We start from the raw sequence: 13,900 nt of genomic DNA, 5'->3' as shown, positions 1-13,900 counted from the left end.
CTAATTTCCACCTATGGCCACGAGTTCTTGTATTTGAACTAATGCTGAAATAACCTAACGTTGAATTATGCGAATGGGGGCTGCAGTGTGGGACCTGGGGCCGAGTTTCCAGCATGGGTTTGCATCTTGTCATCATGGGGTCTCCTCCAGTATCTCTCCACTCTCCAAAAACATGCTAAGGTGAGTTGGTGCTGCCGAATGGTATGTGTGTGTGCCCTGTTACTCCCTGCCTGGTGTTCACTGGCTCCACACCCCCAGGACAGTGAGCATGTGCACTGTCTGATACTAGCCAGAGTAAGATGAGTCTGGTTTCTCCAAATGATTCTTCTGTCCTTGTTTACCGTCGCCTCTCTGGAACCTTTGGGCTCAGGATTCTGTAAAACACTTCATGACAATGCTCAGTACCACTTTACAATAAGACTCCCTTTTGCCACTTATAAGTAACTCATTCATTTAAAAAACTGCTAAAACATGTTTATAATTGTCTATTCATTTCAAAGTGTTACAACCTAATTAACAACCTGACTATAAACCATTCAGAAACCCTTTATTCTCTTATTGTAAAGTGGTAAGCAGTGCTCCTTTTAAAAGAACTACCTAAATAAAACTTATTTGAATATCCTCCTGAGACCCAAGGAAAAAAGTGTCCTTCAGTTTTAGGTTAATTGTGATTTTCTATGTCTTTGGAGGAAATAAGACATCTTTTTTCAAATTTATTTTTATTTTTAATTTCACAGCATGTCCTCTTTAGTGTACAACAGTAATAAATATGTTTCCTTACATCAGTGAAAATATATATGCAAAAACAAAATGTCCATTGCAATGGACATAAATGAATGGGTGAGATCTCAGGAGGATATTGAAAATAATTCCATCCATCCATTATCTGCCGCTTATCCCAAATCGGGTCTAAGGAGGGAATCCCAGACCTGCCTCTCACCAGTCACCTCCTCCAGCTCCCCTGGGGGATAACAGTTCCCAGGCCAGCCATGACATAAAATCTCTCCGGTGTCCTGGGTCTCCTCCTGGTTGAACATGCCTGAAACACCTCCTCAGAGAGATGTTTTGGAGGAATCATAGATATATGTGGTGTGGTGTTCATGGATTGCTGCCACGACAAGCACTAACAACCTAATGGCCAATGGAATCAGCAATGGAATCCCAGAACAAGGCCCATTCGGACTGACTATCCCCTGACTCCCTCGGGATGCAAGAGAAGTTCTACTAGAGTTCTGCAAGTTCTGCAGTTAAAGATCTCCCGGACAGGGGCCTCCACCAAACCCTCACTATACTTTTGGGTCGACCAGATCTATCTGGCATCTTCTCCCACCATGTGATCCAAATCACCACTAACTAGTGATGTTGGCAGCTCAGCTCTCTTCACCCCGAGTGTCCAAAACATGCGGCAGCAGATTCAATGATACGATTACAAAATCGATTACACTGCACAACCAAGTTTTTTGCTTCTTGAACAGTGTTCGGTGTTCCTTATAGATTTTTCGCTGCTGATCACGAAAATCACATCCAAATTTGGCCATCACGTAGTTTCAGTTTTGTCATGTTTTTTTCTTATATTTGTGTCCAAAATTTTTCGTTTCTGCAACAGACCTGGCAACAATGTTTTGTACAGTCTGGGAATGTCCAGGCATGGAATCAGGCCAGGTTGGAAACTATTCTGTGGAAGTTTGGACCCTGGGCATGCCTGAGCATGCCTGGACAGGCCGGAGCCAGCTTGACACTGTCTCAGCAGGCTATAAAAGTGGCTTACATACACAGATGCTGCTCAGTGGGTTAATATAGAACTGATAGTGTGTATGTATTGTTTCAGAATTACCTTAGTAGCAATGTAACAAGTAAGGTGGATGCTACAGACATTTGCAGGACGATTGGTGTCGGTCGATATGTCTCGTCAATGTCGTAACAGCCGCGATACATTCTGCTATATTTGTGGTGAATATACGCTTGCACTTCAGAGTTTCTCAATGAGTGCTCGTGAAGAAAGCATATCATCTGTGCTTTGGCTGTAAAATCAGTGATCAAGACAAGTAATGGGTGCCTCACATTTGTTGTGCGACATGTGCTGTCTGTCTGAGAGCCTGGCTAAGAGGCACTCGAAAGACAATGTCGTTTGCCCTCCCGGTGATATGGCAAGAACAGAAAGACCATGTGACGGACTGTTACTTCTGTCTGACTAATGTGTCTGGTTTCTCTGCCAAAAACAATTAGTCAACTAAATAGCCTAATCTGCCTTCAGCAATGAGACACCGTGCCACATGACCAGAGTCTTCCAATTCCGAAACCACCAGAGGAATGGACCTTAGACAAGCCAGATGAAGAAACTGCAATACAGGGAACTGGCAGTGACAATGATCTGGATTTTGAACCTTGCTCATCAAAGTGGTGATGGAGTGGTGGCTCTGAGGCTAGGGAACTGTGCTAGTAATTGGAAGGTCCAGTGTGATTCTCTGCTGTTGGGCCCTTGAGCAAGGCCCTTAACTTGCAATTGTTTCACTCTGGGTATGATGTTAATCTACATCTAGCCCTGCAAGGAGGTTCTCTACCTTTCTGGGTTGGCACTCCAACCACTAAGAAAAAAAAACCTCACACTGGTCCAAATGGTATCAGCTGCCACATGACTGCACTCAGGTTCTCGTCCCTGTGGTGGGTGTGGCAACACGCTATAATCAGTGCATGCGCCTTACCTCCTCCCTTGTCAGGTGATCCATGTCTCGTAACACACTCAGAATTAAATGATCTGGTCAGAGATTTGGGTCTGTTGAGAACAAAAGCTGAATTGCTGGGTTTGAGACTACAGGAATGGTGTCTGCTGTCACCTGGTATGAAAATTTCAGCTGACAACAGTTGGGCACTGCAGCGTGATGCACCTGGCATATAAATCGAGAACAAAACACTCCTAATTATGTTGAACGTGATAGCATATATGAAACATGATTAAATGTTATTGCGGGTAAACAGTTAACTGTCTTTGTACGTGATGCAGCAAAACCGAAACTATATTTGTGCATACCCAGCAGGTACCTGTTACAATCAGCAAAAACTTTTCAGGGAGCAAAACTTTTCAAAAAACTGTCGTGCAGTGTTATCAAACTGCAGAGGGTGCACTGGTGCCAAGCGCATTTATGAACCTTTATGTTCGAACATGGTATTCATTATGGACAAACCATGATTAGCAGAGAAGTTGAATAACAGAGCACCAGTCAGGTTCTCATTGGGCAGATCATGTCTCCCAATCACACCCTTCCAGGCGTCACTCTCGCTACTCACATGAGCATTAAAATCCCCCAGTGGGGGGGGGGGCACCTTCCAGTCCCCACCTCCAAGGTCTCAAAGACCGGATACTCTGAACTGGTGTTTGGTGCATATGCACAGACAAGAGTCAGATCCCATACCAACTTGAAGGCAAAGGTAGGTGACCCTCTCGTTCACCAGGGTAAACACACCAGCACTGAACTGGGGGGTTATAAAGTAAACCCACCCCTGCCCAGTGCCTCTTACCAAGGGCAACTTCAGAATGGAATAGAGTCAAGTCCCTCTCCAGGACTTCGATTTCAGAGCCTGAGCCATGCATTGAGGTGAACCTGACTACATCTAATTGGTCTCTCTAGCTCAGGGGTTTCAAACTGCAGTCCTGGAGGGCCGGAGCCCTGCACAGTTTTTGGTTTACCTTCCTTTAACACACTTGATTCAACTCACCTGAGAGGTTACATTCCTTGTACCAAGAGTTAATTTTGGTAGCCAAAGATCGGTCTGTCGAGGCTCCTGCCTTCAACAGCCACCGGATCTACGCTGCACCAGACACCCATGGCTCCCCCTGCAGGTGGTGGGCCCACAGAAGGTTGGACCCATGCTCTTCTCTTGGGTTCTGCAGGGTCAAGCCCCGTGGGTAGAGGTCTGGCTACTAGGTGCCCACAAACCACACCCCCCCCCACACCCACCCGCAGACCTGGCTCCAGGGCGGGGCCCCAGTCTCCCCAACACAGACAGGGTCACATCTTCCTGAATGTTTTCCATCATGGGGGTGTTCTGAATCATATATATATATAAATAACAGCATGGTTTAAATATGTTTTATATGTCTTACAATCACAATATTGGTATAATGTATCAGAAAGTTTAATAAAGAATATAGATGAAGTTCAATGTCCCATTTAAATATACCTTTAAATATTCCTAACATTTGCGTCACTGGAAATTCACAACTTCGCCATGGACAGAAATTTTAGATTTTAAAAAAGGAAAAAATTTATTAAGGCATAAAAAATAATTTTTTTCTTAAACCAAGAGAGCCAAAATAATACAATTGTTCTGCTCTGAGGTTACAACGTTTATAAATTTGGAAAATAAAATATATTTGTTTTAAAATTTCTTCAATTTTACAAATTGCCAACAGGTTTACATGGGCATCAACTAAGAAATGAATATAACTGGTCACATAATCTGGGATATTTATATCATAAAAAGTAAATTACATTAAAAATTGTGAGGAAAATTAGCTACTGCCTTGCAGCATAAACGCATGCAATTTAACTTACAAATAACAAATATTTAAAAATACAACTGCCCTTGAATACACCACTAAAATCCCAGGACATTTATCTGGAAATTCAGTTAAGCCTGGACATTTTCTAATGAGAAAAACCTTTGGTTCTTCTTAAAATAAATGTAAATCAGAGTGTTTGGGACCGAAAGTCTCGGTCTCACAGAAGGCAGCCACATTCCTAAAGACCTACTCTACAAACTCTTCAAAGCCAATTTTATGTCTCCAGGTCAGAGATTCCTTTACAGCTGCCAAAACCTTGGGTCACCAAGTAAGGCATCACACAAAAGCCAGTTCAATGGCGACAAAAAACACAACACATTTAAACAATGTGTATCTCTCTTTTTACCCCTCCCCCCCGCACCACTTCCTGGGAAACAGCAGACCAAATATACCAAGACAGACTGCCTCCAGTAAGACTCTGGAAGACCTTCCCTTGCGTCATAAAAGAGCATTTACAAAGTACCATGATTTGCTGACTTGAGTAGGTCCCTGGAATGAAGATGCACAAAATGACAGTTTTGGGGATCTGAACCACAATTATGGAGAAATACAGGATATGCTCATAATCCGAATGACATTCTCTGTGTAAAATCCATCCTTTGTATGGCATACGTCTTTAGGATGAAACTCTAATCCCTTACTGCCAAAGCTTCTAATTTGAAGACAGACAAGATGCCTGGTTACATAAAGTACCAAACTTAGGTGGGGTCTTCATTTTACCAGAGATGCCAGGAAATACTATACATTAATTCAAAATAATTTTGTTTGAATAAACAACCATCATACTGATAACATTTTGCTCACTGTGAATGACAGAGGTCAGCTCGGTGGGGGGAAAAATTCCAACCCCTGCAATACACAGTTATACGCAAAAGACCCATTCAAAACCTGGGATGAAAAAAAAACATTCAAATTAAAAAATTACAATGAATAATCAATTCACTTTGCTTGCAATTCAGGATACAAGTAAAAATACAGATTTCTAAGTTCTAGTCATTTGGGGCAACTACTTTATGTAGAAACATTCATACATTAACACCTGTTGATAGTAATGCTTTGGGTTTCTGGAAGCCCTGCATGATCTAGCTGCCACATTCGGTTTAGCTAGTCATCCTCATTATTTTGTCCCACAATGACTGAATGGCAACTGCAGGAACACATGAATCACCCTGGGAAAGATAGCCCTTGCTACAATGGTGTTATGGCTTGTCTGATGCCCACGCAAGCTTTCCCTGCAGAAACTGGGCCAAGCAAAAACTTGACTGTGTAAGTGGATTCCCTAGAACGGTGTTTCCCCAATCTGGTCCGCGGGGACCTGTCGACAGTCCACGTTTTTTGCTAAAAATGTGGACTGTGAGGCAAGGGGCAACCAAGATCCAGGGTGACCCAGATTAAAAAAAAACAAAGCAAAGCAGTGAACCGTACAGTCGGCAGATTTTAATTTCAGCGTAGAGAGAAGTGAGGTTTCTTGTGTGTCACCTTCTGAGACCCCTTTGCAGTGCATAAAAAAATCATCAATCCAAATGTCTATGATCTTCAAAAATACATGTAAACTGATACAAAACCAACCTATAGCCAAGTACCTAAGAGTTATCGGTTGTGCCCCTGAAGACGAAAGCAACACCACTGGGAGAATCCCACTGCATGAAACACACACTTAAATGTGCAAGAATTTCGTAAAATCTATATCATTTTTAGTTTAAAAGGCTGCACATTGATTTGTTAGTGAACTGATAAGCAGTAAGTTTCTCCTCAATGATGTAAGCAAGTTAACGAATGACAAAAAAAAATAAAAAATAATCGAGCTAAATGAATTCGGTAGGTGGCCTGATTCTCTCAGCCCTCCAGGATGTCATGAGGAAAGAGTGCAGTGGAACGACTCACTGCGGAAAAGCACTGCAGCTGGAAGCTACCGCAAGGAACCAGGACATTAACTCGCCAAATGAAAAGGGAAGCTCCGAGAACGGACGGCAAAAAGCCGATACGCTCGTGGCAGCTAGACAGATCGCTTGACACAACTTACATGAGAACCCTACTACAAATCAGGTACTGTGTTTTCTGTGTAGTTATATTAAAATCAAATATACAAGTTTTGGTCAGACGTGTGCGAATGTGCTGTCATGTTAAATGTCGCTGTACGCAAATGCAACAAAGTGACAAGATTATGGCTGTACCCAAAGGTCGTTCTGAGAATCCAGCAACACACACCAGCCATCAAACTAACTGTCCGACGACAAGCACTTTCAACTTCTACTGTGCCTGCATTACCAGTACAAATATTTCCTAAATTACCCATAGTTCAGGTCAACATATCATCAAGTAAAACATTTATACAGGATAGAACTCTTTAAAAAAATATTTTACCAAAACATTTGATTATTTTCCACTTAGGAAATAAAACTTGAAAGAAAAAACATGTAAGAAGTGCATCAGACCTTCACAGCATAATTGAAAAAATAGCTCCAAGTAACAAAATCCTTAACTGAATTTTTGGGTGAAATACCTGCAGAGATCTGTAGCAAGAAAAAAAAAAACATTCATCTAAATGAAGGACAGCAAAATGGCAATACTTAAGCACGAAGCCTGAAGAAAATAAGACATTGGGTATTTGCACCCAAAAATTCAATTTTGAAACTTTCTATAGAATAATCCACCACTCACATCAGGCAGCATTGCTTATTGTTAACATTATTATGGTGAAGAATAGTATCATTTGTATAATAACAGTTTTAGTGTCATTGCTAAAATGGTCTTGAGTCCCTCCTACAGCATGTTCACAAGCTTGCGTTCGGCAGTCGTTTGGTTAGGACAGACTTCCGAATAGCTCCCTCTGCTGGACACTAAGAGAAGATGCGCATGCACTGCGTGACAGGAGACTGACACTCTGGGCACTCTGGATTGGAGGACTGGCAGATCTGGCCAGCACAGTCCATGCAGAAGAGGTTGTGTCCACACGGCACCAAGGCAGCTGTCACCTCACTCTCAAAGCACACGCAGCAGTGCCTGCCGGGGGCCCCCGCCACCACGGCTCGACCCCTCGATTGGCCCAGCGGCCCCGGGGCCGTAACCCCGCCTTCGGAATCAGTGGGAGAGCCGCCAGAGCAGGAGGAATAGCCGGTGGTGCTGCCTCCGCTGCTGCTGCTGGCGGCGGAGAAGCAGGTGCTCACGCCGCCGGCCTGGAGCCAAGAGAGGGTGCCGAGCGGGTCGCTCTGAGCACGACGAGCCAGCGGCTGCTCCGGGGGGGCGGAGTCGCAAGGCAGAGTGGGTGACAGGCATGGCGTTGCCGCGTCCACACTGAGGGCCCCGCTGTCGCGGCGCTGCTGGGGTCCGCTTGCTAGGGGAGCCCAGATGTTGGCGCTGCCGAACTCGAAGCCGAGCTCCTCCGCAGTCTGGCTCACCAAAGCCCCGTTGGACTCCCCGTTGAAGCTGAACTTGCTACCGGCGCAAAAAGGGCTCGTCGGGCAGCCGGGCTCCGGCACCCCGCGGGGCCCGTCGGAATGCTCGGGGCTCAAGCCGTTGTGGAATGAGCCCCGTGCGGCCTTCCGGCCCGAGTGGCGCAGGGCGGCGGCCGACGTGGGCAGGTGCCTAGACTTGGACCACAGCGGGGCACCGAGGCCCAAAGATCCGAGGCCCTCCAGACTGACATCGGTGCCGTTGCTGTGGAAGTCGGTGTCGCCCTGCAGGTTGATGAAGGCCCCGGTGCGCAGTGTGATGTGCGTCTCGATCTCCTCCCGGGCCCTCTCCACATTCTCGGGCATGCCCGTCACCTCAAACACCGGGTCCTTCTCCCGACTCGGTGTAACTATGTAGGTTTGCGTCTGCTGCTGGATGCGCTTGATAGTGGCCCCCTTGGGGCCCACCACCAGTCCCACCACGCGATACGGCACCCGCACCTGGATGGTGATTTGCCCTGGCAGGTTGGGGGGTCCCGACAGAGTCCCCCCCGCCCCCGGAGATCCTGCCTTGCAGCGGGATGCGCGAATCATAGAGAAATGTTCGGCCGCAGACAGAATCTCGCATTTGGCCATCTCGACATCTTCCCGGCGCCCTGTCACGATGAACACAGGTGGTTCTCCTCGAACTGGGGTCTTAATGTATGTGTTGGTCTTTGCACGTAGGGCCTTGATCTTGCAGCCTAGGTGAGAGTTAAATAGCATCACGTCACATTGCAAAACAGAAAATTACAAAAGGTAAATTCAGTACGTGTTTAATACAGGCTTGCTTAAGAGCTACAGGAGCGGCGTCATAAAATAAATGCGACAAATACAGCTAAAAGGCTAGAATATTGGGCATGACAAAAACATTTTAACAGAAATAAGAAATTAACATAAGCACCACGCACATGGCTAAACCCGTATTAGGCACACTGTCTCTTTAAAAACGCGCGACTAATGCCGGACAGCCAATACAAAGCAGAGTGCGTGATGTCATCATGGGAGAAAGCATGGCATTTTCAAACAAAGAACAATGCCATAATGCTACCATAAAAATAGCTACAAATAATTACAAGCAAACGGGGGTACTTAAATAGGTCTGATGAGTCAATATCAAAAGCAGGCGACGGTGCCCTAAATCTACAGCACACGACAGCAGCCCAGCCTGGATGCAGTTATCGACTATATTCTGCATTAAAATAAAATATCCATAATCAGTATATTCAACCCTGTTCCGACAGCAACAGGAATCAGACTCAAATGAACAATGACTAATAAGTTATATTACTCTCTTATGTAACTCCCGTCGGACACTTATCAATACCAAAACACCAAGCGTCAATCAGCAGGCAGAAGGGATGCCATTTTCAAACGCTGGTCTGATCGGCACGTCGCAGGTACTCTTATGATCGCCAGGACATAAATCGTAGATATAAACCCCGCCCGCCTCACAACAAAACAACCAAGCAGGGTTACAGAACTGCTGTATTCATGACATGGCTTGTTGTCAAATGCGACCATCAGTACACCACAAAAAAAAACTTGCCATTTGTGCACAAAAAAAAAAACTATTCAATAATCTGAGGTTACAAATAAACTCACTCTAAAACTTAATCGTGCGGCAAAGCAAACAAAGGAGCGGTCTGTAAGTTCGCATAAGTGTCTACCGCAGTTTAAGAACAAAGACCCGACAATAAAGTACGGGAAACTGCATCAAGGCCCACTAAAACCGATCAATTTGTTACATAAACAAGTTTAAAACTCAATGTACATGGATCAAAGGTAAAGTATATCTTTAAATATCAGCCAAATTGCCCGATTAGATGCAGCATCACTTAGGTAATATTATGAAGCATTTTGTTAACACTGACATCTCGGGTCCCGATTAAATGGTTAAGTGTCGTATTCTTGCACGGCAAAAAAAATTCTGGATATGCATGATATCTCACCTTGTCTCCCGACAATTTCGGCAACATGTTCCGAGCTCGGCACGGGTACACATTCAGTCATATTAACGCTCCTCTTTCTGCTGCAGTTAGGCTCCATGGGCTGACTATGCGAGCCGGCCATGTGGTATCCACCAGGGCCGTAGTATTCCGGGGAAGGAGAGCAGGAAGTCGGGGATCCAAGCGAACCACCGTCGGCAGGCTCCAGTATCGCCAAACCGACATATCCTCCTCCTACGTTATTACAAACCTCGGAAACGGAGCCCGCGGCGTCAAGGGAATCGCCGAGGCCTCCGACGCCACAATTCGCCTTTTCCATGAGCGATAGCTGGTCGAAGGCGATTCGCAGCGCTTCCTGATGTTGTTCGTCCGCTGGCTCCAATTCAATTTCCCCGGTGAGGCTGAGTCCTGCGCGCTGGCCGCTCACCAGCATCTCACGATCCATAAACTCCGGGTGGAATATAGGACTAGGCATGGCGTGCAGGTCCGAACATGAGACTTCGGGCGGAATCGTGCTTAGCCGAGCTCCAAAACGATTCCTGTGAAATTGGTCAAAATAGAAACAATCATTTTATCCCCCGGACATAAACACTCCCAAGGTTAGTAAGAATATAGCCTTACAGCCGTTGATTTGTGCGTTTGATTAAACTGCAGCAGCACTCGTTTCCAGCAATCCCACTATATTACCAACCTGCCCTGTAAGTTTGTGCATTGTTCGGAGTGATTACACCACCATATACCATAAGTCGAAAGTCACATCTTACTGCTTACGTTATTTCATACATAATCTGAACATCTCCAATGACTTACTCGTTATTTAAGCTGACATACTCGCAATGTCAAAAAGCAAAATAACCACGAATTAAAAGTAAAACGAATTACTAGCTAGCATCTCCCGAGTGCCCTGCTCCCTTACTCCCGGCTAATCACGCTGCCGCTGTCTTTGTTTGAGAAAAGCACAGCTTTCAGTCGAGCTGGATTTCAGTCAATCCAGCTAAGGGACTACAAGTCGTGCTTCTTAAGTAATGATTTGAAGACGCTTTCACGTACCCTCCCTCCGTGGCAATATTTGTTTAATTTTAGGTTCTACAGTTCTGGATTTGGATGCTGAAATAGCGCGGTAGCTAAGCGAACCATTGAGGGGGACTGAAGAAAACCTTTCAGATCTGTAGCACTGGAATTGATAAATGAACTAAAACCCCACGCGCTGCCATTGCTTTTCACATGGCATCATTCTACTCACAATTTTGAACAGCTTCGGTGTTTTTGTGCACACATGAACTCGATATACCTGTATCTAGATTGTGGTTTCCCCTCTTTCCGCTCTCCACCTTTGTCTCGCCAGGATGCACGCTGCTCTGTCCGTTTGCCCGCACGCACCAATGACGTCACATGCGACACAACAATGGGTTCAAAGGTCACAGGACGCACACCGCGTCGACGACACGCCTTTCGGGTTTATGATTGAGGAATTTGTGTTGGTGTATAATTTATGCCGTTCTTTAGATTCGTTTTTCTATATACCTACGTAGCTGAAGGTTTTATACAACGCATGGCTTTTTATAATTGTATTTGTGCAATTCGGGTTTTCCGCTTAGTCTTCTTTAAGTTCACGAGTTTAAGGGATTTATGTCTTAAGGTGCCAAAAAGAAGTCTAAATGGGGTCTAAATCCTGTTGACGAAAAGCACTGAGGTTTATGCTGTCGTAAAACTTTATGACCAAAATAAATAGAGTTTGAAAAACAAACCCAGTCAACTCTCACCTCGACGGTGGATTTTAGTTCTACCCTAGCCTCTCGTATTGTTTGTATTACTATTTTATCATGGGTACTATTCAGATGCAGTTTATGTGTGACTCTGTTTGGCATCTGATTGGAAGCTATTGTAAATCATAATAATTCTCAATGAAAATTCACCTTGGATTTATTGCACACTAATATAAGCACTGGTAAATTTCAGGCCCTCTAGTCAAAGAAGTGGTCATCTTTGGAACCGAAAATAATAATGGAGTTTAAGCCATAATTAAAAGTCTAGAAAAAATCGATGTCATGGGCTTGTTATGTTTAGAATATGTAAATATCAGTTTTATTTTTTTTATTTATAATTAAATGCAAATAAAAAAAATTCCGCATACAAGGACTGAGTAACACGTGCATTTACCAAATGATTCTTACCAATAGTTTCTAGGAAAGTTTATTGGAGTTTATTTCAGGGATCACAAGGTAGGGACAGTGAATAGGGTACCATTCTTTTGCGCGGCCAAACACACATACTATGGTAGGGTTAGGGCCACCATGTCACGTAGCCACTTGTGCTTGGACTGTACAGGAAACATCATGCCCCTAGAGCTGGGGGCTGGAATCAAACCCACAACCCAGGGGGTGCAATGCTACAGTGCTAACCGCTGAGAAACTGGGCTGTCCTCCTCGAGTGCCGTCAAGGAAAACCAAATCTTATACAACACCAGGACCTGTAACGTTTAGTTCTGATGGCTCTCATTAATGGTTATGACTCAAGCTGCTTTCTTCCCCTGTTGTAGGATTAAAAAGGATATTGAGCTGAAGAACCAATCGGCACTTGGCAGAAGTTGTACTGCTGATAGAGGCTGTACTTATGGAAGATGCCTTAGTTCCAGTGGAAGGAACTTTTAATGCTGCAGCATTTGAAGCCATTTTGGACAATTTCATGCTCCCAACTTTGTGGGAATAGTTTGGGGATGGACCCTTCCTGTTCCAACATGACTGCACACCAATGCACAAAACAGGGTCCATAAGGACATTTATGAGCGAGTCTGGTGTGCACAGAGCCCTGACCTCAACCCAGTAGAACACCTATGGGATAAATTACAGCAGAGACTGTGAGCCAGGCCTTCTCATCCAACATCAGTGCCTGACCTCATAAATACTCTCCTGGAAGAATGGTCAAAAATTCCCATAAACACACCTCTAAAACTTGTGGACAGCCTTCCCAGAAGAGCTGAAGCTGTTATAGCTGCAAAGGGGGGGCCAACTCCATATTAAGGCCTATGTATTAAGAATGGGATGTCATTACAGTTCATTTGTGTGTAAAGGCAGATGTCCCAGTACTTTTGGCAACATAGTGTATGTGCCATTTAGTGTTGCAGAGTAGCGTAGCTTGTCTGTCATCAAGCTGACAAATTATTTAGCTTAATTTACTTTCTACAATTCCTGTATGTCAAAATAATTGCTGCTAAAACAATGGTCAGCTCCATCACTTAGACGCATCATGTTACATAATACAGGGATCCCAACTTTGGTCAGCTGGCTGACGTGAGATTTTCAGTTCAAGTCTGCACACACACGCATTTACATGTATATAACAGTTTTAGTACCTTGTAAATATTCTGTACGGTTTGCAAACTACCCCAAAGGTTTAAATGTAGTTCATTTTAGGTTTATAGTGGAATTTGGAGAGTTATAGTGGAATAGATTTGCTGTATGAGCCTGAAAGTGTGCTAGTGTGACTCACATCAGTTGCATGAGAGTTGGCAACTCTAATACATAATATGCATACAGAGCTCATGTAAAAGTAGCAGCTCTAAACTTTAGACTGATTTTATTTATTACATATACTACATTATTTTGAAAAGGAACCATCATTAAAATAAAATAAAGCTTACTAAGTTTCCTTTCCAGTTTTAGCGCGACTTATTGAAGCTTGAACCCACCCAGAAGACTACCTAGCGGCCCTTGAGATGTGTCGGTTGCATGTCTATGAAATGCCATGTTGATATTAACATCACACATTGTACAGGCCTGTCTGGGTGGCAGAACGGCGCGGTGGGTGTTCACCCTGCTTGCTGGCTTTTCTGCAGATGCTCTGGTTTCCTTCCACTGTCCAAACAACATGCAGCTTAAATGAACTAGCATGCTTCACCTGGCCGTATGTGTCACTGAGTGTGCACCCTGCAGTGGTTGGTTGATTCCTACTGGGCCCCA

General features: G+C 44.4%; 1 protein-coding gene across 2 annotated transcripts; it reads right to left on the bottom strand.

Annotated features, from left to right (window-relative positions):
- Positions 1-4,238: 4,238 nt before the first annotated feature.
- LOC111836702 (RNA-binding protein MEX3B-like) lies at positions 4,239-11,329 on the bottom strand. 2 transcript variants are annotated; one of them, XM_023798219.1, is made up of 3 exons: positions 11,233-11,329; positions 9,945-10,480; positions 4,239-8,696 (listed from the first exon to the last, which is right to left on the bottom strand). In XM_023798219.1, exons 2-3 carry the CDS (start codon positions 10,414-10,416, stop codon positions 7,402-7,404), a joined length of 1,767 nt encoding a protein of 588 aa, XP_023653987.1. In that variant the 5' UTR covers positions 10,417-10,480; positions 11,233-11,329; the 3' UTR covers positions 4,239-7,401. The 2 variants fall into 2 exon arrangements, with proteins under 2 accessions (XP_023653987.1, XP_023653986.1); XM_023798218.2 differs by having other exon boundaries at positions 11,185-11,324.
- Between the last annotated feature and the right edge of the window lie 2,571 nt (positions 11,330-13,900).

The sequence above is a fragment of the Paramormyrops kingsleyae genome, chromosome 21 (assembly GCF_048594095.1).
Source record: "Paramormyrops kingsleyae isolate MSU_618 chromosome 21, PKINGS_0.4, whole genome shotgun sequence".
NCBI lineage: Eukaryota > Metazoa > Chordata > Actinopteri > Osteoglossiformes > Mormyridae > Paramormyrops > Paramormyrops kingsleyae.
The sequence above is the reverse complement of the archived record's forward strand: the minus strand, read 5'-3'. Positions and strand labels throughout refer to the sequence as shown.